The 26,621-nt window shown below is 53.3% G+C and overlaps 3 protein-coding genes, 1 long non-coding RNA gene and 4 other non-coding genes across 12 annotated transcripts in view; 5 read left to right on the top strand and 3 right to left on the bottom strand.

Annotated features, from left to right (window-relative positions):
• Positions 1–5,333, bottom strand: part of SYNGR1 (synaptogyrin 1) — a 29,131-nt gene extending 23,798 nt beyond the window's left edge. The window contains exon 1 of one of the 5 annotated variants that reach the window (XM_036297829.1): positions 5,115–5,333. In XM_036297829.1, the coding sequence (XP_036153722.1) occupies positions 5,115–5,213 (99 nt within the window). In that variant the 5' untranslated portion in view covers positions 5,214–5,333. The remainder of the gene's footprint in view (positions 1–5,114) is intronic. The other 4 variants (XM_036297830.1, XM_036297831.1, XM_036297832.1 and 1 more) reach the window with 4 other exon arrangements.
• Positions 5,334–12,693: 7,360 nt separating this feature from the next.
• On the bottom strand, positions 12,694–13,268 carry LOC118651348 (thymosin beta-4-like). Its single transcript, XM_036300399.1, has one exon. The coding sequence runs from the start codon at positions 13,138–13,140 to the stop codon at positions 13,009–13,011; it is 132 nt and encodes a 43-aa protein (XP_036156292.1). The 5' UTR covers positions 13,141–13,268; the 3' UTR covers positions 12,694–13,008.
• A 3,098-nt stretch (positions 13,269–16,366) lies between these two features.
• Positions 16,367–19,128, bottom strand: LOC118650839. The gene is made up of 2 exons (XR_004966051.1): positions 18,895–19,128; positions 16,367–16,693 (listed from the first exon to the last, which is right to left on the bottom strand). It is a non-coding gene; the product is annotated as an uncharacterized LOC118650839 (long non-coding RNA).
• A 5-nt stretch (positions 19,129–19,133) lies between these two features.
• Positions 19,134–25,722, top strand: RPL3 (ribosomal protein L3). The gene is made up of 10 exons (XM_036299271.1): positions 19,134–19,241; positions 20,172–20,364; positions 21,234–21,402; positions 21,941–22,076; positions 23,139–23,325; positions 23,735–23,895; positions 24,403–24,504; positions 24,941–25,036; positions 25,374–25,493; positions 25,619–25,722. Exons 1-10 carry the CDS (start codon positions 19,239–19,241, stop codon positions 25,661–25,663), a joined length of 1,212 nt encoding a protein of 403 aa, XP_036155164.1. The 5' UTR covers positions 19,134–19,238; the 3' UTR covers positions 25,664–25,722.
• LOC118652310 lies at positions 19,732–19,795 on the top strand. Its single transcript, XR_004966561.1, has one exon. It is a non-coding gene; the product is annotated as a small nucleolar RNA SNORD43 (small nucleolar RNA).
• On the top strand, positions 21,885–21,940 carry LOC118652396. Its single transcript, XR_004966626.1, has one exon. It is a non-coding gene; the product is annotated as a small nucleolar RNA U82P (small nucleolar RNA).
• On the top strand, positions 23,384–23,477 carry LOC118652377. The gene has a single exon (XR_004966612.1). It is a non-coding gene; the product is annotated as a small nucleolar RNA U83B (small nucleolar RNA).
• On the top strand, positions 24,768–24,858 carry LOC118652378. The gene has a single exon (XR_004966613.1). It is a non-coding gene; the product is annotated as a small nucleolar RNA U83B (small nucleolar RNA).
• Positions 25,723–26,621: the final 899 nt, after the last annotated feature.

The raw sequence follows: 26,621 nt of genomic DNA, 5'->3' as shown, positions 1-26,621 counted from the left end.
TTCTTTATCAGAATCAGCTCAGGAGTCACCTCCCCCTGGAAGCCCTCCATGCCTCCACCTGCAGAGGTAGCTACGCCTCACTGGATCTCCTTGTAGCGTCCCAAACCTCCTAGATTGTGCTTGCCAACTCAATTCTGTTCTCACTGGACTGAGAGCATCTCTGATGGGACACAGGCCGACACTGACAGGGACTTGGCACATGTGGAATAAACGAATGAAGGTCTGAGGCTCTGTCTCCACTGGGACCCCTTCCACACAACCTTCTGAAGCACGATGACAACAGCGTGCAATCTAGTTGGGAGCTGGGGCAAGGGGTCTTGTCTTGAAGCTGCTGCGTTTGCAAAGTGAGGTCAGCTTTTATACTCAGTGTTCACTTGTGATGATTAAGGGGGTGATGAAAAAAAGAGCGTGTAAAGCCTCCCCCCTGAGCTACCCCTTGGTGCCCCTGCAACCCGGACAGGGAAGCCATGGGGAGTGTGTCTTGAAGGAGGACCCCAGAGACCAGCTTCAAACTGCACCTCTGACAATCTGAGCCTGGAACGGGTAGACAAGTTCCCCCACACTGTGCTAACTTCTGTCTTCGGGGGGCGGGGCGGGGGGGCACGCACACCCCACTTACAGAATCCCGGGTGTTACAGCCAATGCCCTTAAGAGATCAACCCCGAAAATGGCAAACTTTCAACCGTTTTATTGATTTATTTTGCCAAAGCAGAGAATTAACTTAAAACACGCTCTCATCTACCAGCACCAATATTCTTCCCCACAGGTCATTCGAACCCCCTAACAGACAGGCTATGAATTCTAAATAGAAGGTGGTCCGTTACATCAAATCGGTCAGTTCCTGCTGGAGCTCCCTTTGTCCCCCTCGGCTCCAGCAAAAAGAAAGGAGTCCCTACAGGCTACAGTCTCGGAGCAGAGGGGGTGATCGCGGCACAAGGGGTGGGTACAGCAGGGAGTGGCAACAGATCTCCTGCCCGCGCCCTCCCCAGCACAGCCCCATCTCCCCACAACCTGGTTCAGAGCCAGCAGCTCTGGGCTTGCCCTGACACTGTCCCAACAGCCATCCCCTCCTCACCCAGGGCAGGAGCTGCCAGAGGGCTCACTGGCTCTCTCCCCACCTTTACCAACATGGGCACTCCCTCGATTCTTGCTGTAATTACCCTGACAGGTGGGGGGGGTGGGGCAGGGGGGAGCACAGAGGCAGAGGGGAGCTGAGAAAGCCTCAGTCAAGAGACAAGGGGGTCCTAGGGCCTGCTTGTGCCCCAGCCAGGGCCTGGGGGCTCAGAGGCTCAGGCTCCAGGGTGGGTCCCGGTTTGGTGAGGCCCTGAAGCTTACACGGTTCGGGGACCCTCTTTCAGAAAAAGATTTTTTTACAGATATTACAAAATTACCCGCCCACGGCTCACATGGCTGGGCGCCTCCGGAGCTGCAGGAGGAGTCAGGCAGCACAGGAGTCCTGGATAGAGGGACCAACAGGCTGGGTTTGTCCGAGGCTGGGGGCTCCCAGGACCTGGCACCTTCAATGCGAAAGCTGGGAAAGTTCCAGCGAACCTGGAAGAGTTGGTCACCGGAGCCCCGAGCGCAGGCCTCGTTAGTGGAGGTGAAGCTCCCGCCCCGTGTCCTAGGGAGCATGGGGAGCGTGAGGGTGAAGGCATGCTCCCCAACGTACTACAATGTCTCAGCGCACCACTAACGTCTGAGAAAGGCTGGAGAAGCCCTGGCCGGTGTGGCTCAGTTGGTTGGGCGTTGTCCGGTACACTGAAAAGTTCCCTGTTCGCTTCCTGGTCAGGGCACATGCCCAACTTGCAGGCTAGGTCCCCGGTGCGGGCGGGGTGTGCAGGAGGCAGCCAATCAATGTTTTGCTCTCACACCCCTCTCCCTCTCCCTTCCTCTCTCTCGAAAAAATCATTTAAAAAGGAAAAAGGATGGAAGGAGACAGCAGCCCTCCGTAAGTGGTGGGATTTCACGTTTCTTTTTTTTTTTTAATATATATTTTATTGATTTTTTACAAAGAGGAAGGGAGAGAGATAGAGAGTTAGAAACATCGATGAGAGAGAAACATCGATCAGCTGCCTCCTGCACACCTCCCACTGGGGATGTGCCCGCAACCAACGTACATGCCCTTGACCGGAATCGAACCCGGGACCCTTCAGTCCGCAGGCCGACGCTCTATCCACTGAGCCACACCGGTTACGGTGCACATGATTTCTTTTTTTCCAAAATTTTCTTTATTGTGATAAAGAACACATAAAATAAAACTTACCACCTTAACTATTGTTAAGTGTAACGTTCAGTGATATTAAGTATATTTATACTGTTGTGCAACCATCACAAGTGATTTTTATATTTTCCAATAACTGACAGGTATCACTTTTATGACCAGAAAAAATACACACAACTATATTTAGGCAGGCCGGTGTGGCTCAGTGGTTGAGGCTGAGCGTCAACCTATGAACCAGGAGGTCACGGTTCTATTCCCGTCAGGTCACATGCCTGGGTTGCGGGCTCGATCCTCAGTGTGGGGCGTGCAGGAGGCAGCCGATCCATGATTCTCTCTCATCATTGTTTCTAGCTCTCTCTCCCTCTCCCTTCCTCTCTGAAATCAATAAAAATATATTTTAAAAAATAATAGAAAAAAAATGTTGTGCATCGGGCCCCCAGTATTATATAATTGAAATCATATGCCCTGGAGTGGTATACAATGCAGTTTTTAGAAATAAGTTCATACTCTCAAGGTCAGTTAAAAGAGAGTTGACTACACTCTTAAGAAACCATGTTCCATGGCTCTGAATGTCATCTGTCCGTATTTGAGAGTCTAAATGGGTAAAAGCATCCAGCTTCCTAGGACAGTGACGGCGAACCTCTTGAGCTCGGCGTGTCCGCGTTTTAAAAACCCTAACTTAACTCTGGTGCCGTGTCACAAACAGAAATTTTTTGATATTTGCAACCATAGTAAAACAAAGACTTATATTTTTGATATTTTATATATTTAAATGCCATTTAGCAGAGAAAAATCAACCAAAAAAATGAGTTCGCGTGTCAGAGGTTCGCCATCACTGCCCTAGGAGGACGAACAGGGTGGGACACAGAAGGGCGGTGAAACTATAAGGGTGAGGAGGCTGTGGGGGCAGGAAGATCTGGGTCCGGATTCCACATCTCCCACAGACATGCTCCGTCACCGTGGCTTCTCTGAGCCCCAGGTTCTTCAAGTGGGACCCAGGCCGCTGCAGGAACCGGAACCGCGGGGGAACCGCCACGGCGCCCCGCACACAGCGGTGCCCATTCAAAGTTACTTTTTCTCCCTCCTGCCTGGCGTGTCTTCCCCGCACCCGTGTGCACATCTGCCAACCTCCTCATCCTTCCAGGCCCACAGTGACATCGCTTTCTCCGCGAAATCTCCCTGATTCCCGCGGCAGGCAGGGTAACCCCTCCCCTGCTCTCACCCTTGGCCTGAGGGTGCCTGGCTCACTCCACGTGGGACTCAGGGCTGTCTGAGTCACGCCACCTTCCCTCGGGCCAGCAGACTCCATAAAGCTGCGCTAAATGAAGCCATCACCGGCAGAAGTGGCCCAAGCACACGAACTGCCCAACCCCCGCACAGAGCCAGCGGCTTTGCCCTCCCAGGCCAGTGGCCCAGGAGCCAGCAAAGGGGAGCAAGGCGCACAGCCAGCCCCTACCTGGCCAGGCAGGTGGCGCCTCGGGCTCTACCTTTGCCAGAGGCCTGCTGGGTCTCTGGGGAGCTGGAGGCTGGCACAGATGAATGAATTCAGTGCCACAGACCCTCATGGGTGTGCCAAGGGTGCCAGGCCTTGTTCCAGCACTGGGGGCCCAGAGACGAACAGAACAGAGCTCCCCGTATGGTGAGCAACTTCCTGTGACACCAAGAGGTTTGAATGGTTTTAAACCAAAAAAAGGCGGCTCCTTGGGACCCTAATATGGCCCTGAAAACCCAGGAAAGGAGGCCTCGCTGGCTTTAGGTGTGGCCCCCTGGCGTCACCCACAGTGCCACTGACCAGCATCTCCAATCCAGGACCTCCTGGTCTGGGCGCCCAGGAATTGTCCCCAGGCCTGGAGAAGCAAGACCCTCTAGTGAGGGCGTCTGGGCAACGGCCAGCCGACCCTCAGGAGCCCAGGTGCCTCCTCCCCAGACCACAGCCAGCCTTCCTTCCCTGGGGTGCTGCCGGAGCCAGGCGAACCCCTCCCTGAGGTCCCAACCTCCTCTCCTCCTCCTCAGCTCTGAACAGGGACCCCACTCAGCCCTCTGTCCTGGGGTGTTCGCTCCCCCCAGCCCCCCACCACCACCAGGCTGAAGGTCCAGAACAGGCCTTTCTGTTTTCGCTGTGGGGAGGGGACCTTTCCCAGGGTCTCCCAACCCCCAAGGGCATCCAGGTGTATGTTGGGGGGAGGCGATGTAGGGTATTCCCGAGCTCCAGGGGGCCTCAAGGAGGCTCCTCCCCAAATCGGGAAACTGAGGCCGAGAGAGGAGGTGACTCTCCCTGCTCAGAATGTAACTGCTGGTTCCCCGTGAACATGCCTTGGGTGGTTTCCAGCCCAAGGTCACGCTGCGAAGGAGAGGCAGCTCCCGGGTGGCGGCCAGGTATCCGGCTCCCAAGGCATCGCCCCACACCCGCCGGACCAGCCACAGAAGCCCCGTCCCCTCCTCCGTGAACGTCCACCGCAGGCGCGGCGTGCGCCCGCCAGATGCTCCCCGCCCCGATCCGCCACCCAAAAAAGGCCCCTGGGCACCGGGCTCCGTCCCCACGGCCGCCGGTCCGCCCGGGCGGCCGCGCGCAACCCGAGCCGCGAGCTGCAGGGCCGCGGCCTGGAGGTCACGGCGACGGCGGGGGGCGGGGGTGGCGAAGCGCACGGACTGGGGTCACCGGGAAGCGAGGGCCCCGGGAACGGCGGCGGGCGCGCCCCGCGAGCGTCGAGACCCCCGCCGCCGGGGCCCAGGAAGGAGGGAGGGGCGGGCACCGGTCGCCCCTAGGACCGCTCGCCCCCGGGTGCCGCGGCCGTGCCCAGGGTCGGATGGGGTCGGGGTCCGCCCGGGCCCGCCTCCCTGACCCGTGCCCCCACCCACTCCCGGCGCGGCCGGGCCACCCCACCGTCCTTACCCAAGACACGACGCGCAGGATGGTGTGCGGCTGCCGGACCAGGGTGAGGGGGTCGAAGGCGCCCCCGGCTTTGCCCGCTCCGTACGCACCCCCTTCCATCGTGCCTGCACCCGCACGGTGCCCCTCGCTCGGCGCGCGCCGTCGAACCGTGCGCGTGCGCGGCGCCCCCGCCCGGTCCCCGGCTCGCGGGCCCGGCTCGATCGGCGCGGCCCGGGCTCCCGCGAGAGGGCGCTGTGCGCGGGAGGGGGGGGGGGGGCGAACACGGCCGCGCGCGCCCCCGTGCGCCAGGCGCGTCTGCCGCGGAACCGGCGGGGGGCGCGCTCGTGGTGACCTCTTTGCGAGGTTGGGGGTTGGGGAGGAGGTGTGTGCAGTAAATGCGGCATGTGTCCCCCCTTGGGGCTGCCGGTCTACCTGGCCCTCTCCCCCAAAACAACCTCCCCCCCAGCCTAAGGCTCTGGCTGAAACCATCTTATTTATTGGCTGTTTCCTGTGCGCTCTCCACCTCCAATACAGGGAGCGGGCAGGACGGCGTTCGTCCTCCGCAGAGGGCCGGGCGCCCAGTAGGTGCCGCAGGACGATTTCGGGAACGAATGAATGAACTGCGCAGGAAGAAGCCTCTCTCGGAGCCGCCAAAGCCCGGCTGCACGGAGGACTGTCCACCTGGCTTTTACATGACGTCATGCGGGTCCCGGTGTCGCCGCACCGGCCACCCCCAGCCCGGGTGCGGCGCGCCGGGCGCAGAGGCGGAGGCTGAGGGAGAGCTATGCATTCTCTGTCAGAGACATCTCCCCAACCCCAGCGCCCTACGCTTTTCCTTCACCCAGTAATTACATATGTTATTATTTGTTCTTGGTTTTCCTCCGCTAGCCTGTGAATTTTGTCTTTCTTGCGCCCTGCTGTATGTCGCCAGGGGCGTGGCACACAGTGAGTGCTCAGTAAATAGACCCTGTTCCCATCACCCCATCTCTGCCTCGGCTGGAGCTCTAGGTCTCGGGGAAACCGAGGCTGGGTGGCGCAGTGCTGGGTGCAGTGGGAAGAACCGCCATCCAGGGCTGGCCCTTCTGGCCTGTAGTCCTCGGGGCCTCTCTCTGTGCCTCCCGGTAACCTGCAGTGGTCCCAGGAGCAGGCTGGACAGGGACGTCCGCAGAGGTTTTTGCACCGTGGTGATGACAGGGCATCCTGCGTTCTATGTTGTCCCGACACCAGAGGAAATGAGTGGTGGGCGTGAGAGCGCCTTATAAATACATTTAAAAATATAATCCTCACCCGAGGGTATGTTTTTATTGATTTTAGAGAGAGGAAGGGAGAGAGAGCGAGGTGAGAAACATCCATTGTCTGCCTCCGGAATGAACCCTGATGAGGTACCAAACCCGAAACCTTTTGGTGCACAGGGTGACGCTCCAGCCAACTGCGCTCACCGGCCAGGGCACAACTGGAACTCTTATGCTTTTCTGGTGAGGATACAACCATGGTACAGCCCCCTAGGAAAACACTTGCTTATGAAGTTAACTATACATTTGCCATATAGTCTGCCACTGTTCACCTAATTACCTCAGAGAAATGAGAAGTTAGGTTTACACAAAACTCTGTACAGTAATATTTATAGCAGTTTTTTTTGTAATAGCCAAAACCTGTAAACAACCCAAATGTCCCTCAACTGGGAAATGTATAAACAAACTGTGAACAGCCATATAGTAGAATACTACTCAGGAATAAGGAACAAATGATTGATACAACAACATGGATGAACCTCAAATGCATTATATTCAGTGAAAGAAGCCAGACTCAAAAGACTACAGATTGCGTGATTCTCTCCATGTGACATCCATACAACAGCAAAACCATAGGGAGAAAAAACAGGTCAGTGGTTGCCAGGGGCTGGGAGTGGGGCTGATGTGACAGGGGAGGGTGTAGAATTTACTTCTAAGGAGCATGTGAAATTTAGGGGGATGGTAGAATCACTTTCTATCTTCTTTATGGTGATGATTACATAATTAACTGTAAATGTTTGTCAAAACTTGCAGAACTGTCCACAAAAAGGGTGGTTTTCACTATAGATTATATCTACTTTTAAAAATTATAACATGGAAAAAAAAGTGTGCGAGTGTGATGGGCCAAAACAGTGAGTAATAGATCAGTGACTAATGGTCATTCATTTATTCATTCAATAAATATTTCTTCGAAGCCCACCTTGCACAAGGCTTTGTGCTGGGCCTGGGGGCATAAGACTGAAGGATTTAGAGACTGCCCCTCATCTTCCGAATATCTTCAGATATTCTTGGATGAAAGTCTTGTCTTCCCCCCACAGTCACTGTGTGACTTTGGGTAAGTGGTTTCTCCTCTCTGGGCCTATTTCCTCATCTGAAAAGAATAGAAATAAGCACAGTAGCTACCTCTGAAGATTACTGTCAGGATTAAATGCATAAAATGTGCTTAGAATAGTGCCTGGTACAAAGAATGAGCTTAGTAAAACATCATTAGCCTCCCCATTCCAGTTGGTTTTCAACAAGGTATGTACAGCAAGATATGGAGGCATTCTCTTAAAAACATGAAGCTATACATGGCGAGTAGGTTTCCAGGCTCCTCCATGAACCCCTACTTTATAGCTCGCACTGCAGGTTATAGAAACATCTCCTCTTCTACCGTCTGCTTAGCGGCAAGGCGTCAAGCTGTTCTTTGTGGGTCAAGCTTTTGCAAACCCAGAGCTGCCTACATCTTGACAACTGGAATTCCCAGCCCAGGCCAAGCGGCATCCCGCCTTTGCTCCCCTGCTGCCCCCTTGAGGCCGCTTCGGTATAGATTAGAAGGTGTTAGGTCTGTGTGTGAGTGTGGAGTTGCCTGGGCAGAGGGGAAATACATTCACTGTGAGTGGGTGAGCCACAGCACAATTAAAATTTAAAAATTTGCCTCAGGCACCTTTTCTTTTCTTTTCTTTTCTTTTTTTTGTGCGTGTGTGAGAGAGACAGGAAGGTAGAGGGATACAGGGATGAGGGAAACATCGATGAGAGAAACACCTATCAGCTGCCTCTGGCACGCCCCCTACTGGAGATTGAGCCCGCAACCCGGGCATATGCCCTGACCCGGAGTGGATCTGGTGACCTGGAGCGCAACATTGTGACATAATAAAACGGCGGTTGTTTTGAGCCACAAAGCTATGGCGTGTTTGTTGCACGGGAATAGATAACAACCATAACCACAGCTCAACAGAAACTTCCGCTCCATACACAGAGCCGCGGGAGAGGGCTGAAGCAAGGGCGTTGGGCTCTGGGTCCAAGGAGGCACCACAGGAGCCAGGCCTCTGTCTGAAGCCAGTGACCAGGGTGGCACTCTGCCACTGGGGAGCAAAAGATTAAATGGGTCCCTGCCTGGGACCCTGGCTTAGAGAAAGCGGTGGGTGCAGGGCGGGAGGATAGGGATTCAGAGCTTCAGCTGCGCAGCGAATGCTGAAGCAAGCCTCCTGCTGGCTCCTCACCTGGGGCCCAGTGTCTCCAGTGTGTCCCTGAGGTGGAACCCTAAAATGCCACTGTGAGGTCTGCTTCTGGATCGTGGGCCGAGGAGCCTGGTAGAGGCAACACCAATCCAAGCCTGGACAGAGAGGGCAAGCACAGAGGGAGAGAGGGAGAGAAGGACAAGGGAAAACAAAACCCTGCCCCTCCACGTGCGGCTGGAAACCCAAATTCCAACGCCTCCTTGAAACCCCATAGGCACAAATTCACCACTCCCAGCCGGCGGACGATGCAGTTAGAGAAAGATAAGACTTTATCTTTAAAATAAGCATATCAGGAGGCCTCAGAGAAAGAATGTTTAGAAGAAAAATAACAGAACCAACAGTATGAAAGTCTAGATAGCCAAAAAAATTAAAATGCTAGGAAAAAAAAAAAAGAAGCATGGATGGCAAAAAGGCCCAAAAAAGAAGGAAGGCGTGAACCCAGAGAGGCGAGCTTCCCGGACACAGTGTCTGCTCCCCGCTGCCCTGACATGGCTACAGCCTTGAGGTGGAACTGGCGACAGGAGAGGCCGCTGGGCCCACCACGGTGCGGTGCTGATTTGGACCCCACAGGAGGCCTCGATGTCCAGAGGCACATGCTCTTAGGGGCGGCCTGAGCCAGAGGGCAGAGGGCAAAGAACACAGGCTGTTGTGGGCTTCACACAGGATGGGGGGACCCTGACTTTACCCAGCCAGCACTCCTGCCCAAATTTACCCTTTCTGCCTACAACGAAGAATCCCAGATTGAGAATTTCGCTTCAAATGGTGCTGGGTTGGTGGCCCCCTCAGGGCCTAGGAAAATGCAAATCGTCTCAATACAAGCCGTGGAAAATTCTAGCAGATAAAATTTCCCCAAGTAAGAGCTCAAAGTTAAAAAAATAAATCACAAAACACATGAATAAACAAGATAGCAAGATAAAATCAGCAGAAATAATAAGTAGCAGAATCAGGCCAGCAAAGGATTCAGATGGGTGGACGAAAGGGGCCACATGCTGACCTGACAAGCTCAGGGGAGGCCTGCATGGTGGTCTTGCAAACTCAGAGACCTAAAGTAACCACAAAGGATGGTCTGAAATTAAACTTTAACTAAAAGCAGTTATGGTGGGCAGTTACGTCCTAGGCCAGTATCTTCACTGACAAGGTAAACCTTTACCTTAACTGAGCCTATCTGTCTTTTTGCATCTATGATAACACACCCTTGAAATGTCTGGGTAACTTGTGACTTCCCTTTTTTGGGGGACCCTGGGGTACAACCAAATGTGCTGGGCCCCAGGACAGATACCACAAATTCCTTCATTATCATGTTAATTGATCCTGCACCCACCTAAGTATGTGTCCATCATTTTACTTTTTATCCAATCCCAGGGGTTTCCCTGCTTTGCTTATCCCCCCTCCTTAATCTATCACCAATGAGTTTCATGTAACCCACCTATGTTCCTCCTTTGATTGCAATGTATAAATGCAGAAGTAACCCCACCATTCTCCGGAGCATTATCTCAATTCATTGAGGTTCTGCTTCCCGGCATATGTCGACAGTTTGGCTCAAATAAACTCACAAAAATTCTTTACAGGTTTCAATGGTTTTTTTACGTTAACAGATGTCATGATCCTGATATAAAACGCGAATATTTGACGTACTGAAGAGCTAATGAAGGAATCGAAAGGATGAGATAGGAACCAGAGACTGTCAAAAACAATCCGGCAGAAATGAAAAAGAACCGCCCTGGCTGGTGTGGCTCAGTGGGTTGGCTCATTGTCCATATATCAAATGGCTGCAGATTAGATTCCTGATCAGGGCACATACCCAGGTTGAGGGTTCAATCCCCGGTCAGGGTGGGAGGCAACCGAGCAATATTTCCCTCTCCCTTCCTCTCTCCCTAAAAAACAAAATTCAGCTGAGGGACTTTGAAGATCTAATTGGCTTTATTAAATGATTCATAAAATCAGGCAGATCTCATCTACTAAGTAGAGATTCCCTGAGGAATCATTTAAAATAGAAAGTAGGGTGGGCCAAGGAAGTCACTAGCAAAGGAAAAATGAAAGTTCGTTGGAGGAAAGTAAGAGGTCAGGGTGAATAGCTTCTCATTGGCTGAGCTGTAGCATTCTCTTTCTCTCTCTCTCTCTCTTTTTTTTTTTTTAGCTGTGGCATTTTGTATTGTCTGGGTTTGTTGCAGGTCAAGAAGAAAACCTTGCTTCTTGCTGCAGGGTAGGGAAGTAACTGCACCTCCCATTTGGAGATGCCAAGTATGTCTCTTCCTGTTTAGGGTAATTGAGAATGAGCAGCAGGGCACGGGAGCTCCCCCTACAGGCCTTCCTAACTGCAATTTTAGTTGCGGTTATCTATTAATCTTCACTATAGCAAATAAAATAGATGCAAAATATATTCAATTAAAAATTAACAGAACCTTAAGTTATTCTGCAATATAATGAATGTATGTACCTCTCTCTGAAATGGAAAGATCAGCCCAGCCAGCGTAGCTCAGTAGTTGAGCATTGACCTGTGAACCAGGAGGTCATGGTTTGATTCCTGGTCAGGACACATGCCCAGGTTGTGAGCTTGATCTCCAGTATGAGACATATAAGAGGCAGCCGATCAATGATCCTCTATCATCATTGATGTTTCTCTCTCTCTCCCTCTTCCTTCCTCTCTGAAATCAATAAAAATATATTTTAAAAATAGAAAATACGCCGAAACCGGTTTGGCTCAGTGGATAGAGCGTCGGCCTGCAGACTGAAGGGTCCTAGGTTCGATTCCGGTCAAGGGCATGTACCTGGGTTGCGGGCACATCCCCAGTGGGAGATGTGCAGGAGGCGGCTGATCGATGTTTCTCTCTCATCGATGTTTCTAACTCTCTATCTTTCTCCCTTCCTCTCTGTAAAAAATCAATAAAATATATTTAAAAAAAATAGAAAATACTTAAAACTAAAAAAAACTTAAAATTATAATTTGGGGGGATACAGTGAAAGTAGTATGCAGAAGGAATTTTTTAAATCTTAAATGCTTACGTTAGAAAAAAGGCGGAAAATTAATGAGTAAAGCAACCAAATTAAGAAATCAGATAAAGATCCACAGAGTGAACCACCCAAAATTAGAAACAAAAACATTTATAAAAATAAAACCATTGCCGAAACCGGTTTGGCTCAGTGGATAGAGCGTCGGCCTGTGGACTGAGGGGTCCCGGGTTCGATTCCGGTCAAGGGCATGTACCTGGGTTGCGGGCACATCCCCAGTGGGAGATGTGCAGGAGGCAGCTGATCGGTGTTTCTCTCTCATCGATGTTTCTAGCTCTCTATCCTCTCCCTTCCTCTCTGTAAAAAATCAATAAAATATATAAAAAACAAAAAAACAAAAAAACCCCCATAAATTAATGAATAGAAAATCCTATCTAATAACAGACAAACATGGTAATTGACCATACCTTCGCTACGCCTCCCATTGGCTAATCATCATGATATGCAAATTAACTGCCAACAAAGATGGCGGCTAATTTGCATACTGCAGGCAGGGCGGGACAGCGCCATCCCGCCTGCTCTGCCACCATCCGGGCCTGCTATCTGCGACCCGGGGCGGCGGGTGTCCCATGTGAGACCTGACCTGGGGCGGCCGGGCGGGGCAGCAGTGATTGATCGGCCCGCCTGGGTGTCCTGTGTGCGACCCGACCCAGGGTGGCAGGGTGGGACAGCGTGGCTCCTCTGTCACCCCAGCTTCCTCATCACAGCTCCCTTGGGGGCCTAAGCCTTTAGTCGGACATCCCCCGAGGGCTCCCTGGCTGCCAGAAGGATGTCTGACTGCAAGCTTAGGCCCGATCCCCCGGAGAGTGGGCCTAAGTCGACAGGTGGACATCCCCCAAGGGGTCCTAGACTGAAAATGGGCACAGGCTGGGCTGAGGGACCCCCCCCCCAAGTGCACAAATGTTTGTGCACCGGGCCTCTAGTGTTATAATAAAGATAATAAAGCCAAAAGTCGGTACTCTGAAAAGACCAAAATCTTGACAAATTTCTTTTTTTTTCTTTCAGGTTTTAAAACTTTTAATTTGCATATTAAAAATTGTGCATTCCAATAATAAAAATCATTTGAACAAAAAAAATGGCACTCTGATTAAACTGCATTTTACAGCAGCAGGACACCTCGGACCAGCTTGGTTTTTACTCTAGATTTCACCCTCCTTTCACCCAGCTCATTCCTTCACCAACATGCAAGTTCTCCCCCTTCCCCGCCAGCCAGCCAGGCAGAGGGGAGCGGCAGGTGCGGCCTTTGTTGTCAGTAGTTCTGATGTGAAAGGGGCAGCACAGTCACTTAAACTGATCCAACCTCTTTGCATCTTGCAAAGGTAAACAGCTACAGGAAGTAAAACACGAAGGCAATGCTTGGGGAATGTACAGTGCATATGGGCGGCGCGTGCCTCATTACGATTCGCCTGCTTGCTTCTGTTCAATCGTTTCTTTTGAAGGCAGTGGATTTTTCTCTTGCGTTTCTGTCCTCTTCAGTTTTGACTTAGCGAATTTCTCAACCTCAGCCATATTGGGTTTGTCAGACATGGTTGCAGAGGAAGCTGAGCGAGGTGCGCGAACGAGAGGAGTCCGATCTGCCCAGTGACCGCCGCCAAGTGGACAAATTTCTTGTAAGATTGATATATAAAAAAGAAAGCTTGAATAAACAATATTAAGGATAAAATGAGTCCATACTTACTGCAGCAGAGATTTAAAATAATAATAATAAAATGATAGCAAGAGAATATTGTGAACAACTTTCTGCCAATAAATTTGAAAATAGACAAAAACGAACAATTTCCTATGTATTTATAGGAAAATATAACTTACCAAAACTAATCTATAGTGCTATAATCATTTAAGAAGCTGAAACAATGATTAAAAATCTAGCCACAAATAAAATACCAGGCCCATGCCAGCAGAAAATTCGTGCACTTGGGGCGGGGGGCGGTCTCTCAGCCTGGCCTGCACCCTCTCGCAGTCTGGGAGCTCTCAGGGGATGTCTACCTGCTGGCTTAGGCCCGCTCCCCCTGGGCCTAAGCTGACGTTGGACATCCTTAGCGCTGCGGAGGAGGCTGGAGAGGCTTCCGCCACCACCGCTGCGCTCGCAGCAGTCAGCCCGGCTTGTGGGTGAGCGGAGATCCCCCTGTAGGAGCACACTGACCACCACAGGGCAGCTCCTGCATTGAGTGTCTGCCCCCTGGTGGTCAGTACGCATCATAGCGACTGGTCATTCCTGGTCGATCCACCATTAGGGTCAATTTGCATATTATCCTTTTATTATATAGGATTTCACCAGTCACCCAAAAAGGAGATAATTCCATTTTTACACAAATAATTTTAGAGTAAAAAAAGTGGGAATACTTAAGATTTGCATGAGGACCGACGCGGCGCAGACACACAGAAGAACGATGAGGACACAGGTCACCTTGACTTGCTGTGCCAGCGCCTGCTTGGGTGAAGCCCCGACGGCCATCTTGCTCGTCCTATTGCTCTGGAACCTGCTGCTAAGGGGCAGCTTGGTGGACCCCAAGCGGCAGCCTCCTTCTCCCTTGCTGGCATCCTTACTCCCAGCCACGAGGCATAGGCGGATGGAAGCTGCCGAGAGCCTGCTCAGGGTGGCCGGGTCAGGTCCGGGGAAGCGCCGACTGAAAGGGACAGTGGGGGCTGGGAGGATGCTGGTAACTGCATCCAGGTCTTTGGAGGCTGCCCAGCATAGCCTGGCCCATTCCAGGGGTCGAAGGCCACGGCACCGCATGGCCTGGGCCCCCCGTCCCAGGGCCCCCTGCAGCTTGTCCAGGCAGCAGACCAGCAGAGACACGGCCACCTGCTGCAGCACAGCTCGCAGCAACTGCTCCAAAGCCTTGCCGTTCTCCTGGCGGGAGCTGACCAGGCTGCAGCAGGCCCACCGGGCCACGGGGAGCAGGAGTAGGTCCAGGCCGGCCTCCCGCTGCAGGAGCCTCTGGAGGCCACGCCGGGCTCTGTGGACCAGGGTGGCGAGCAGCTGGAGGCCCCGAGCCCAGGTGATGGTCAGCGGCTGCCACACGGCCTGTTGGACGGGTAGCAGCACCTCCACGCACAGCTTCCGGCTCAAGGTGGGGGCGAGCCCGGCGCCCAGCTGCAGGCTGCCGCACCCCAGGACGCAGCGGCCCAGCAAACAGACGGAGAGGCTGTGGGTGGCGGCATGCGCCACAGCCTCCTGCAGCCCCGGCAGGGGCGCGTAGCCTCTCGCCGGGCGGGGGCTGCACAACAGCAGGAACAGGAGGAGCAGGAGCAGGAGCTGCCAGGTGCCCGTGGGCAGCCGGCTCCCATTCTGAGGGGCCTCTCTCCGGCAGCTGGCGGTGCAGAGAGCGGGGTCCTTCATGTCCCAGAGGCTCTGTGCCCAGCCTCCTGCCCCGGGGACATGGGGCTGCGCTCATGCCACCAGCTCATATTAACTGGTCCTCCGGCCCCCATGCCTTGTCATCTGGGCCAGAAGGTTTTGCAACAATCAGTGACAGCACAGAAGATTAGAATGTGAGCTTATGTCAAAGGTGGGGGGGCGTTCCTGCTTCAGCGGGGAAGGGAGGCAGCCTGTTCCAGCTGGGCCTACTGTGCGCATGCCCTCCTCTGACCAACGGGAACCAGAGGCTTCTGTGTCAGGCCCTGCACCGGGCTGAGCACGTGGGAGGAGGACACAGTCTCCGTGACGTGAAGCTTCCAGTCGGGTAAGGGATGACGAACACGGAAACACCCCTATGACTAAAGCGGCCGCTCTCAGCTCCTCTCTTGCCCTCCTGCCTCCCCGTTCTGCTCCCCCACATGCCCTCCTACCCTCCGCCCCGTCAGACCACACCTCGGGTTTACCTGGCAGCAGAGGACATCTGCCCTTCAGATATTTGAGCCAAACCTTGGGCCCTTTTCTGCTCCTTCCTAGAAGCTCCAGTTTGAAAACAGTATTGATGGAGGACCATTGGTTTTTGTGGTTTTTAAAAATATATATATTTTTGCCGAAACCGGTTTGGCTCAATGGACAGAGCGTCGGCTTGTGGGCTGAAAGGTCCCAAGTTCGATTCCAGTCAAGGGCATGTACCTGGGTTGTGGGCACATCCCCAGTAGGAGATGTGCAGGAGGCAGCTGATCGATGTTTCTCTCTCATCGATGTTTCTAACTATCTATCTCTCTCCCTTCCTCTCTGTAAAAAAATCAATAAAATATATTAAAAAAAAATATATATATATTTTTATTGATTCCAGAGAGGAAGGGAGAGAGATGGAAACATCAATAATGAGAGAGAATCATTGACTGGCTGCCTTCTGCATGACCCCTAACGGGGATCGAGCCCGCAGCCCAGACATGTGCCCTTGACCAGAATCGAACCCAGGACCTTTCAGTCCACAGACCAACGCTCTACCCACTGAGCCAGACTGGCTAGGGCAATGGAGGACCATTTGTAAAGAAAACCAGTCCATTTCTTCCCAGACTCTGGATTTTATCTTTGGATTAAACACCAGCAGTCCAGGATCGGGTAACCCAACCTGCTCGTTTTGGCCCCTTGTAAACAGCTCCCACAGATTGCATCCTGCCGTGCGTTCACTGGTCCCCGCTGAGCGTGACCAGCCGTTGTGTGTTCACTGTGGGATGGTGTTCAGGGCGTCAGCAGTGGCGTCCCACTCTGGCCCCTTTAGGGGAACCTTCTCCCCAGAGAAGTTTGTTTCAAGTTTTATTTCAGGCACAGTGCACTCTGGCCACTGGTTGGTTTGTTTTTGGAGGTGCGGGGGCGGGGGGATGTGGCTTAAACAACAAGACATTTATTTCTCACAGTTTTGGCGGCCAGGAAGTTTCACACCAGGTACCAGCATGCCCAGGTTCTGGCGAGGACCTGCCTCCTAGCCTGCAGGCTGCTGCATCCTCACAAGGCAATGGCTCCTTTTCATCATGTGGGTATCGTAAGCCATGTTACTCTCGGAGTCATCGTTTATCTTTGGCCTCACAGACGCTCAGAACCGAATAGGAGGGCTCCTCTGGCGTAAACAGAATTCTACAGTGTGTGTTTGGGTGAGATCCCGTCTTACTTCCCTTCATCACTTCCTTACTTTTTTCTTGTAGCCTTAGACCTGTTCTTGGAAGGAGAAAGGATACAGTTAACCCCACAAGTGATTCCAAACCCACATACATAAACTTATCTCTCCCTTCTAAAAATAACACTATCTAATATTCCAAAATGGATATCCTGACTTGGGCCCTTCCTGCCTCCTCTCCCCACCCCTAGCCCCAGCGACTCATAGGAGCCATCTCCAGATCCCGTCCATTCTAAGTAGCTCCTGCTTCTGCTCCGTTATGCCCACCTCAGTGCCCCTTTCCAGGTCACCCACCGTGAAAGCCCTCTACCTATCCCCACCTCCTGGCTGGCTTCTCCCAGTCCAGTTGTCTCCTTAGAGCCATTCTTAGGCAGAGCAGGCTCAGGACACATGTGTTAAATGAATGAATAAATCCCTTGATTGACAGATGGGGAAACGGAGATGCAAGGCAACATCCCATGAGCTCTATGTACAACGGGCACGACAGTGCAGGTCTGTTATGCTGTCCTTTCTCTTGACTGCAGAGGGGAATTCCTTTTGGGGATGGTTTGCCCAGGACCTTCAGTGACATTGTTTGTTAAATATTTTTTTAAAATAATATATTTTTATTAATTTCAGAGATGAAGGGAGAGGGAGAGAGAGATAGAAACATCAATGATGAGAATCATTGATTGACTGCCTCCTGCACACCCCCTACCGGGGATTGAGCCCACAACCCAGACATGTGCCCAGATGGGGAATCCAAGTGTGACCTTCTGGTTCACAAGATGACACTCAACCACTGAGCCACATTGGCCGGGGTGTTCAATCTTTTTTAACCTTCATCACAATTTTAAATACTAGTCTTATTTGGTCTGTGATGGTGGCCATCTCATTCCCACAGCCTGGTGCGGTACCTGGCACAGAGCAGGCTCAGTGAGAATGTCTTGTTGAGTGAATGAGGGACTCAGGACCCAGAGCTCCTTTTCCAGTGAGGGAGCTACCGAACCCCGAGTCTAATGGCGTGAAAAACTCAATCTAGAGTCAGTCAGACTTGAGCTCTGTCCTTCATGAATTGTGTGGTTTTTACCAAATTATTTCCCCTTGGCCTGAAACCTAGTTTTCTTTCTATTTTTAAAAGTCTTTTAAAATATATATATTTTTCTTATTGATTTCAGAGAGGAAGGGAAAGGGAGAGAGATGGAAACATCAATGATGAGAGAGAATCATTGACTGGCTGCCTCCTGCACGCCCCTTCTGGGGATCAAGTTCCCAACCCGGGCATGTGCCCTTGTCCAGAAACTGGGACCCTTCAGTCCACAGGCTGATGCGCTATCCACTGAGCCAAACCGGCTAGGGCCACCTAGTTTTCTTGGTAAGAGGGGACAATATGGGTCATAATCCCCTTTCCACAATTCTGAAATCAAAAAACTTCCTAAGTCATTTGGTGACAAAAACCAAATTGACCTGAATTTTTTAGGTAGCTGAGTCAGCCTTGAACGGGTTGGTAGGAGGCTATTTATATTTATCCCACTTCATGTGACTATTCATGTATCTTTACAGAATTCATGTGTTTCATCAAAGAGTTTTGGGAGGATTACATAATATACAGCATGCGCACCATGTTGCATATTATCTAAAACATGATAGGGACTGGATTTGGAAATACATCTGCAGCAAAGATTTTCAAAATAAGGGACTGAGGACCTCTCAGGGCTGCCTCTCAGGGGTGGTGTCAGCATTAAATGAAAATGTTTTTTTCATTAATTTTTAGGGAGAGAGACAGAGGGAAGAAACATTGATGTGAGAGAGAGACCCATCGAGGCCGGGCCAGACCCGGGCTTCCCTCACAGCCCCAGCTTCTTCTGGGAGGTCGCCCCCTTCTGGGGATCGAGCCCCCAACCCGGGCCGGTGCCCTCGACTGGAATCGAACCGGGGTCCCTTCAGTCCGCAGGCCGATGCTCTCTCCACTGAGCCAATCCGACTATGGCCCAAGTCGGGACATATTAAAGGCAAGTTGGTGTGGTGGAAGCGGCTCTCGGCTGGAAGCCAGAAAACCAGGGGCGCAATCTTTTCTCTCCGACTTAGAGCCGGGCAACGCTTTCCACCTGTGTGCCTGCAAAATGGCAACAAACCCGATCTACTGCGTGGGACGGGAATGGGTCCCATGTGTGACACGGTTTTGGGCAGGAGCCCACAGCTGAGTTATTCAATTCCAGAGGTGACTGCATTCAATGTGCAAAGAAGCGACGCAGCCAGCTACCTTCCTTCCGCGGAACGGTGTGTTCAGATCTGGCTGCCGCCCATCGCTGCAGCGGTAGGTTTATGGGAGCGAGGCCCCTCGCCACATTTCCGCGGCGTTTCACTAAGTTTGAACCCAGCCGCTCGCCGTAGCGGTTCCAACGCCAGCTCCTGAAACTCACGTCTCGCTGGGAACAAACGCTTGGCGAGGACGCGCATGCGTGGAAAGGGCCATCGGTACTTGCCCCCTGACCCGACGTCCGCCGCGGGTGCGCGCTAGTACGCCGGAAGAGGCGGAGCCAGGCGGGGCTTTATATATCGCACGCCGAGCGCCGCCCGACCTCTACCGGCGGCGTTGGCGGCAGGATGGTATGTACTCTCTTGGCGCCTCCCTCCTCGGCAATGGCGGCATGGCTGAGTCCGCGGCGCATCGGCGCCATCTCGGCTGTCCGAGCGCCGAGGACCTGCTCTGGGAGCACGGGAAGCTCGGCGGGGTCCGCAGTCAGGCCTATTTTCGGGAAACACCGAGGCCTGTGGTTGGCTTTGGGCCTACCGCTCGGCTGGCGAGAAGGCCTTGCGGCGGGAGCTGGGCTAGGGTGCCCGGGGCCGACCGCTTTCAAGCCATGGGTTATTTCTGGGCCTCGGCCTTAGCAGTTCAGTGCTAATCGAGGTTGGAGCCCGCGAGCACTTCAGCCAGGAGGACCTAGACGTGGGGGCCCAGGCAGGGTAACTCTTGCCGGTTGGGAGGCTTAGGAATCAGCAGGAGGCAGGCGGGGAGACGTGGAGGGTGTTGAGTCCTCTTCCTGAAACTTCTGGGACGCTTGGGGGGACAACGTAGGCCGCTAGAGCTCCCAGAAACCACAGATGATGAACTTGTTGACGGGCGGACAGAGACTCTGTGCTGATTGTCACGTTCTGATTTGGCTGTGCGTTCTAGTGGCCTAGGTGTCCTCGCGGGCAGAGGAGCCTCCAGTACCATTACCTGCTCCCCGCCCACGTGTCCCAGAAGTCTCTCGGTGCTCAGGGTCTTTATGACCATAAGGTCACCTGTTAATCTGATTTAAAGTCAGGCGCGCTTTTGTCTGACAGGGAAAAGGGGTTAGTTCATTTTGCTAAATTGTAGAGTGAGCATTTGAGATGAATACAGCCGGATGTGTGACCCTACAAAAAGCAAACCCAGTTTAGCTGGGTCTGTTTTGGATTCAGCTTTGCTGAGACTCCTCATAGGACCATCTGGTCAGCTGGGGATCCGGAAGTGAGTTCCAAGCTCAAGCACTGATGTTGGCCACTTTCTTCCAGTCTCACCGGAAGTTCTCCGCGCCCAGGCACGGGTCCCTGGGCTTCTTGCCTCGGAAGCGCAGCAGCCGGCACCGCGGGAAGGTGAAGAGCTTCCCCAAGGATGACTCCTCCAAGCCTGTCCACCTCACAGCATTCCTGGGCTACAAGGCTGGCATGACCCACATCGTGCGGGAGGTCGACAGGCCAGGATCCAGTACGTACATACTGTGTCGTCCTCCAAGCTGGTGGGGGGGGTTAGGAATTGAGGGTGGGGACTGGACTGGGTGGGGCCAAGCTGTAAGGGCAGACTTAAGAAATCAACAGAACGTCTCAAATGATGTTCTTAGTATATTTTAGGACTGTTAACATTCCCAGGCTGTAGATGGCTGGCACTGCCATTTGTGGGAGGAGGGATAGATTGACATCAGGGAGCACTATGTGGGTAAATTTGTCAAGAGCCACAGCATGGAGAAGTATGCTGCCCTAAAAGGCTTGAAGACGACCCATGGCCTTGGGTTGTGAGTTTCAAAGTGGAAAAGTTGCCAAGTGGGACACTGCCCTGATTACCCTACCATGGTAGCTAATGTCTACCTGACCGTAGGGATAGTTTGACATCCCATTATACTTAGAATGCTTGTGTTATCCAGGTAATAAGAAATGTGTCCGTCTATAGAGATTTCTGATAGAAAAGAACGGAAACCAGGCTGTTAATTTGCTTTATTAGGGTCATAAATACATATATTTGGTTCCAAAGAGGAAGGGAAAAGGAGAGATACAAACATCAATGCTGCCTCCTGCACGCCCCCTACTGGGGATGGAGCTGCCACTGGGGCGTGTGCCTTGATGGGGAATCTGCTTCATAGGTTAATGCTCAACCACGGAGCACACTGGCTGGGCAGGTCCTATATTTTTTGTTAAGAGTTGTCAGTGTATGCTGACATGGGCCCTGCTTCTGTAGCCTGTGCTGCCTTAAGCAAGTTGCCCTCCCAGCCTAGAGAGCACTTAACAGTTTCTATAAAACACTACCCCTTGCTGAGGGTTCTAGTTAGACCATTTAAGTCTGACGATCTGCTTTCTCTGCAGAGGTGAACAAGAAGGAAGTTGTGGAGGCTGTGACCATTGTGGAGACACCGCCCATGGTGGTGGTGGGCATTGTGGGCTACGTGGAAACCCCCCGGGGCCTCCGGACCTTCAAAACCATCTTTGCTGAGCATATCAGTGATGAGTGCAAAAGGCGCTTTTATAAGAACTGGTAAGGGAGGGGACACCCTAGCTTAGGGTGGGGAGGAGCACCTGTGCAGGGCTTCTCAGCCGAAATGGGAGGGCTGCTCTGGTGTTAGGGTTAGTTGCCTCCAGAACAGAACAATTCCTGGAGACGGCCCTTAAGCAGTTGGTGGTTTCCTGAGCTGGGAGCAGCTTAGTGGGTGTTGGCTGAGGACTCAGGTTTTAGTATTTTCTTGGTTTCTGGGAAGTATTGAGAGTCCCGAGAGAAACCAAGAGGTAGCAGCCCTGCCTGGGTGTGTGGTCTGGGTAATGGCTAGACCGGAGCAAGAATGAGTGTGTGCTTGGGTGTTTGTGACTTACATTAATCTTGTGGACCTCTGCTCAGCTCCGCTCGGCTTTGCCCGATGAGCTCCATCCAGGCTCCGCTTGCCGGTGGAAAAGGCTCCTTAGAAGCCGGCAATGAGCCCCATCCCCACGTGGTGCCCGTGTGCCTTCCTCTCACCCCTCGGAGGGGTGATGAAGGCCTGCACCCGGCCCCCCTCCCCAACTCTGCTCTGCTCCTGAAGGCATAAGTCTAAGAAGAAGGCCTTCACCAAATACTGCAAGAAGTGGCAGGATGACGATGGCAAGAAGCAGCTGGAGAAGGACTTCAGCAGCATGAAGAAGTACTGCCAGGTCATCCGTGTCATCGCCCACACCCAGGTGAGCACTTGCCAGTGTGCCCACGAGGCAGCTGTGCCTGCCGCTTCCAGCCTGGAGGTGGCTGATGATCATGTGGGGCTTTGAATATCAGATGCTGCTTGTTTGGGAGATTCAGTTACCTTGGTCCATCCTCAGAGTGATTTTGTGCCAAGTCTTGGGGACTTACGGGGTGGTTAGGCTGGTTCAGGTTCCTCAAAACTTCTTTTCTGGTGTAGGAGATAGGCCAGAGAGCAGCCTGGGGGTTGTTTGAAGTTAACACAGCAACAGGCCAGGCACTGCCCTGCCCGTGAAGCCTGGGTTCCTGGGCCCGGCCTGCCCATTGGACAGCGGCCTGAGTAAGACCCCCAGTGCCTCCGCTTGTAGGTTGGTCTTTCACTTGTCAGCAGAGGGCACTGTGTCCCTTTTGGTTATTAGGGAAACGACACCCGTTTCAATGAAAGCTGGTTGAAGGAATTGGTGACTCATGACTAACATTGTCAAGTGCCTGACTGAAAGTAGTGAACAGTCAGTGGTGGAATAATGCCTGTTGGCATCTCAAACCTGGCAGAAGGAGCCCTTGCCTGGCTTGGACAGGGGAGTGCCTCCTTGTGCTCTGGGCCACTCCCTGGGTGTGTGCCCTATTCCCTCCCGAGTGCTGAGTTAGGGACCACATGAGCGCAGATCGACAGCAGTCCACGGAAGTTCTGTAGGGGTAGCTACAAGCTTTAGGCCTGCATTTGTTTCCTTTTCTAATGCTTGCAGTTTGTACGGTGGCTGCCGTGCCATCCTGCTCTCCAAGGTACAGGTGAATTGTTGGAGTAATAGAGCAAGGTAGGTGGGCAGGCAAACTAGGGCAGTACCCCAAAGGCACTGGCCAAAGGACAGTCAGTGGTCGGCACGTTCGGCTTGTTGGTGCCGGGATCTGGTTAAGTGACCTATCTTGGTGTGGGCCCTGTGTCAAGGGTTGGCTCATCAGAATTGAAAGGGGAATTGTGCCCAGTGGGGAGTCACGACACCACGTTCCTCCTCTGCTGGGGAAGAGCTTGAAGCGCAGGGAGCTGAGCTGCATCCATTCCCTTCTAGATGCGCCTGCTTCCTCTGCGCCAGAAGAAGGCCCACCTCATGGAGATCCAGGTGAATGGAGGCACGGTGGCCGAGAAACTGGACTGGGCCCGGGAGAGGCTAGAGCAACAGGTCCCTGTGAACCAGGTGTTTGGACAGGACGAGATGATTGATGTCATTGGAGTGACCAAGGGCAAAGGCTACAAAGGTGAGCTTTGCAGTGGCCGGGATTGCTGCCTTAGACTCAGGAGAGGGGTCTCCAACCTGCTGTTCTGTGATGAGGCTCTGGAATGAGCGCTGGGCACAGCGCCCGAGTCACGCTGCGGAAACATTCCTTGCTGCCTTCCTTCTGAGAACAGCCCTGCGGTCGCGGACGGGGGGGCATGACCTCTCACTGAGGTCTCCAAGGCCTGAACTCTAGGTTCACATTTAGACAAGCATTCGACTTGGGCTGATATGGCCATTAGAGGGTAGCATGCAGGTTAAACCCACCTCTGTCCTTGAAATGCACTGTCATTGGGTGTTAACAAACCAGTGAGCTCAGGTGGGCCTTCCAGGAGAAAAGGGCCAATGTCATGAGTGCCGGACTCCCCAGTAACAGCATGTGTCCATTCCAGGGGTCACCAGCCGCTGGCACACCAAGAAGCTGCCGCGCAAGACCCACAGAGGGCTGCGGAAGGTTGCCTGTATCGGGGCGTGGCATCCTGCCCGGGTGGCCTTCTCTGTGGCCAGGGCTGGGCAGAAAGGCTACCATCACCGCACTGAGATCAACAAGAAGGTGAGGTGCTTGGGGTGGGGTCATATGGGGGGGGTGTTCAACTCTGGGAGGGGAAAGGTGACCCCATTATAGGAAGGAGTGTTATAGTCTCTTGTCACCACCATTGGTGGGGGAGCTTCTGGGCTTCACATGGAGTTAGCTGTCCATGTGATGTCCATGGTTCGTGTGTGATATGATTTATAAGGTGCCATCCTCAAAGGTAGTTCTGGTGCAGCTGATTATTGTCAACTATGGGAGCCTGTCCTTTCTTCCCAGGAAGGGTTGGAGTGGTCTCCGTCCACTCTGTTGGATAGCAGTGTCTTTAATGTAGAGCCAGCCAGCTCTATAACTTCTGAGCCTGGGGCACCCCATCAGGACTGAGCTCAGAGCTTTCCCAGAGTCCTTTGCAGGCTAGGCCCACCGCTCAGTGGGCATTACGGTCCCTAATGGCCACGCTGCCCTGTGCATGGGAGTCTCCTGCCTGTGTCCTCTTTCCCAAGTCTTACTTACGCTCGCTCCCTTGTGCAGATCTACAAGATTGGCCAGGGCTACCTGATCAAGGACGGCAAGCTAATCAAGAACAACGCCTCCACCGACTATGACCTGTCTGACAAGAGCATCAACCCTCTGGTGAGGAACGGAGCGAGGAGCCAGCTGTCCTCTCTGGCCTCTGAGGCCCGGGGTCTGGCAGATTTCCCCCTCCTGTGGGAATTTGCCCCAGGCCTCGCCAGTAGGGCTGGGGCCCTGATGCTCTTTGGGGCTGTCTGACTCATGAGGCCAAGTTTGCAGTCAGTTACTGGTCCCTGCATGGCAGCCAGCTCTGTTCCCTGTAAATGGCCTGTCATCGGTCCACTGGTTGGGGTTGGCTGGAGAGAAGTGGGGTCTCCAGCCCAGCTGTTGGGTGATGAGGCTCTGGAATGAGTGCTGGGCACAGTGCCCGAGTCGGGCTGCAGAAACATCCCGTACTGCCCTCCTGAGAGCATCCCCGGGCGGGTGGCTGGGGACAACCTAAACCTGAAGGGTCCTGTGTGATACGTGCTGACCTGAAGGCCTTGCTTTTTCCCAGGGTGGCTTTGTCCACTACGGCGAAGTGACCAATGACTTTGTCATGCTGAAAGGCTGTGTGGTGGGAACCAAGAAGCGAGTGCTCACCCTCCGCAAGGTGAGGCTTGGGCCCGGGTGGCACCCTGCACCAGGAACCTGTGGGGAGGAGAGAAGCTTATTAACATAGGAACAGTCCACAGACAGGCTGAGCCGTTAGGGAGGGGAGTTCAAAGGAAAGGGGGGTTTGCTGCTCCTTCAACATGGTCTTTGAAGTCCTGGAGGAGGAAATTCCAGTCTGGCCCAGCTGTTTGCTTCTGCTTTCACGTGCCAGGCCAGTTCTTTGGATACAACCAGCCAGACATGACTGCTCTGCCCTCTAGGGAAGGCTGGGAAGTAAGATGGTGCAGCGAAAGCCCTGCTCTTCATAACTGACCTTTTCTCCTCTTGGCCCACAGTCCTTGCTGGTGCAGACCAAACGGCGGGCCCTGGAGAAGATTGACCTTAAGTTTATCGACACCACCTCCAAGTTTGGCCATGGCCGCTTCCAGACAGTGGAGGAGAAGAAAGCATTCATGGTGAGCACCTACCTGTCTGGGGCTGGGGAGGCTTGGCCCCCCAGAATCTCTGGTCCCACCAGAGTGTGGCCTGTTCTTACTGACAAGCTGCCTTCCTCCACCTCTAACCTCACCTTTCCCAACAGGGACCACTCAAGAAAGACCGGATTGCAAAGGAAGAAGGAGCCTAATGTCAGGAACAGATGGTGCAGCTGGTGGGGTCTCAATAAACATTATTTTCCAGCAATAATGGCCTTGGATTTGACCTTTCCCGTTCGAGGCTGCTTCCACATGACCCTTGTGCTCCCATTGGCGTGCTGCCCATGGCCTCATGGCCTCATGGCCTCCTACTTCCACTTGGTCTCCTTTGCCCTCCCCCCGGCCTGGCCCAGTACCTGGAGTCGGGGTCTGCCCCTGAATTTGAAGCCAGCCTGGGGCAGTAGGCTGTGTGTACAATGTGTCGGGGTGAGGCGGCTGGGGCTCAGCTGTAGAAGTGTTTGCACAGCTTGGGTGGCAGCTGTGGAGATGGGAAGGAGGTGACGGGCCTTTGGTTGCTGATGGGTGCGGTGCGGCGTGGCAGGGCAGACCCTGGGTCTGTTGTGCAGAAATGAGTGATGTAGTTACTCTGCAGGAGCGGGATCCAGTTCAGGCTTGTTTTGGTCTGTGGCCTGCAGCCAAGTTCTGGCGGTGGGGAGGGGTGTCATGCAGGAGGCCTGCAGCGCACCTGGAGCTGGGAGGAAACGCCAGTGTTGACTCCGAGGAAGGCCCTGCCCTGTTGGTTTCACTTAGCCAGCTTCACAGGAATGTGGCCATGCAGAGGTTAAACACCTTGTCCAGGCTCCCCCAGCTGGGTGGTCGCTGGACCCTTTCAGGCCTTGCTCTGCCCTTCCACCCGCAGGAGGTTCTTGCGCTGATCTGTGCTGACCGTGTTGAGCACCTACTTTTGGGACCAGAATGCTGGTGAGTGTTGGCTTTAAGCTCAGAACAGCCAGGCCTATGATCCCTGACCCACCTTTCAGGGAAGGACTTGGCCTCTGTGAACCCCAGCTGGCATGTCAAGGCTGTTCCCACATCAGCATACTTACCAGCTGAGGGCAGATGAGGCTGGCAGGACTTCCACCAACTACCTGGGCTCTGGCTCCTCAGCCT

The sequence above is a fragment of the Myotis myotis genome, unplaced genomic scaffold (genome assembly GCF_014108235.1).
Source record: "Myotis myotis isolate mMyoMyo1 unplaced genomic scaffold, mMyoMyo1.p scaffold_m19_p_3, whole genome shotgun sequence".
NCBI classification, from domain to species: domain Eukaryota; kingdom Metazoa; phylum Chordata; class Mammalia; order Chiroptera; family Vespertilionidae; genus Myotis; species Myotis myotis.
The sequence above is the reverse complement of the archived record's forward strand: the minus strand, read 5'-3'. Positions and strand labels throughout refer to the sequence as shown.